At 39.9% G+C, this 1,891-nt stretch overlaps 1 protein-coding gene across 5 annotated transcripts in view; it reads right to left on the minus strand.

Annotated features, from left to right (window-relative positions):
• Window positions 1–246: 246 nt before the first annotated feature.
• stk33 (serine/threonine kinase 33) overlaps window positions 247–1,891 on the minus strand; it is a 14,966-nt gene continuing 13,321 nt past the window's right edge. For 2 of the 5 annotated variants that reach the window (XM_020610141.1, XM_020610148.1), the window contains exon 13: window positions 247–1,289. In XM_020610141.1, coding sequence (XP_020465797.1) covers window positions 1,098–1,289 — 192 coding nt within the window. In that variant the 3' untranslated portion in view covers window positions 247–1,097. The remainder of the gene's footprint in view (window positions 1,290–1,891) is intronic. The other 3 variants (XM_020610166.1, XM_020610175.1, XM_020610156.1) reach the window with 2 other exon arrangements.

The raw sequence follows: 1,891 nt of genomic DNA on the forward strand, positions 1-1,891 counted from the left end.
GACTTATTTGTGGTGGGCCATCACAATATCAATAGTGACCGCCACATATTGATTTAAAATACATAGCTTATATCTTATTTCACTGTAGTGCCATGTGTAGCGCATGTGTTCCCTCAGTCACTCCATGCCCCACTCTATTTCTGTCTCACACATACAGTCTGTGAACATTTCTTCCCCTCAGTGTTTTTTGTTTGTTTTTTTTGTTTGTTTGTGTGTTTGTTTGTTTTTTGAATATTTACTTGTTGACCACAGAGATCCTACTCTTCCAATATCTTATTAGCAAGCTAGCAAGGCTAGCTAAGCTAACATTAGCATACAGCTGTTACCAAGGCCAGTACGCTAAATATAGCATGGATGTACATGGACTGATCTGCAAGTGGAGAAAGTTAATACAAATCAATATTGAATAATACAATATCGAAAATCACGTGTGGGAAAGCTGATCAGTTCGATCAATGTGATTAGCAATCCAGCTGATTCGTTTTGAATATTTACTGGCTTCAGCCAGTGCTGCTGAAGCAGGAAAAGATAGCTAATGAGAACAATGTAGGAGAGGAGGTCTGTGGGAGAGCCAGCTAGTGCAGAAGGGACATGTCAGATGAGCAGCACAACAGCACAGAGGTACCATGGTATTACTATATTTAATTTAAAAAAACATTTATGAAAGCATGACAAACCCCGTAAGACCCCACACAGCCCCAAAAAAGTAGGTGGTACTGTACTGTGCTCAAATCTCCCAGATGGCTCTCTTTACTTAACTAATTCTAGGCTGCTGCTTTATGATAAAAAATCCTTCAATAAGATGCAACCAGTAGTAACTCATTCAATCTCTGGCATTCTCAGATAGCTGGCTGTGTAACAGTAAGCATATATCCAGCAGTTTTGGCCCATTTATTTGACACTCATCACTGCTCTCACTTACTCTTTGGTCATCACCATACATGCTGCATCACCCACAGTAGTGACATTAACATGACAGCCAAATCACAGAACTACACAAAATAACCAGAAGTATATTAAATAAAGTGTATATCAAATTAAGCCCATGCTGACAAGTTGTGTGTTCTCTCTCGCTCCTTATCATGTGTTATTGCTCGTTATTTTGAATGGACATTAGTCTTAGAGATGGCTGGTGGTTTGCAGGGGGTCAGTCCTACTTTTACTGGAGGCAGAAGCTCTCTGGTAATCTGCCTTAGGTGCTGGTTTACAACTTGTGCTGAGGTCCTTCTTGTCCTGTGTCCTGAGGTCAGCGCTGCTTTGCACTCAGCCGCTTTCATGCCGGCACGAGCCTACAGGGACAAGATGTTCATCTTACATAAGAGAATTATAGTAACTATCACCGTCATGTAAAACAGCTGCATGGCTGCACCTTCATCACCATCTTCTGTAATAGGTATATCTGGCACCATCTAGTGGTGATTGAATATGAAAGGCATTATACAGGGCAATAAAAGTAAAAAAGGCATTTTATTAAGAAAGCTTTTGTTTAAAATCCCAAACATAAAACTGTAGATATTAAAAACTGAACTTGAATCAAAATGTCCAAGTTGCAGGAGGTTCAGTAAACCTATGCAGTGATGAACTTCAGAGACATTTTTATAGGCTGCCACTGCTCTCTTCAGTCTTTATTCCATGATAACCATGCATGCAGACCTAGAAATATTTGTTATAATTGCCCATTGTAGTGTAAAACCAACCAGCCAGCTTTAGGGAGTCTGGGAAAATAAAGTACCTAGCCATAAAGTTGGATAAGATATAGTATATTTGCAATAACATCCTCCTAAATTTTTATGCCTCTGTCCCAGTGACAGCCGTGACTGGAGGTATTATGCTTTTGGGTTGTCCGTCTGCACATTTGTCTGTTTGTCCCATTCTCATGAACATGATATCT

This window comes from Monopterus albus, unplaced genomic scaffold (genome assembly GCF_001952655.1).
Source record: "Monopterus albus unplaced genomic scaffold, M_albus_1.0 scaffold4.1, whole genome shotgun sequence".
Classification (NCBI taxonomy): domain Eukaryota; kingdom Metazoa; phylum Chordata; class Actinopteri; order Synbranchiformes; family Synbranchidae; genus Monopterus; species Monopterus albus.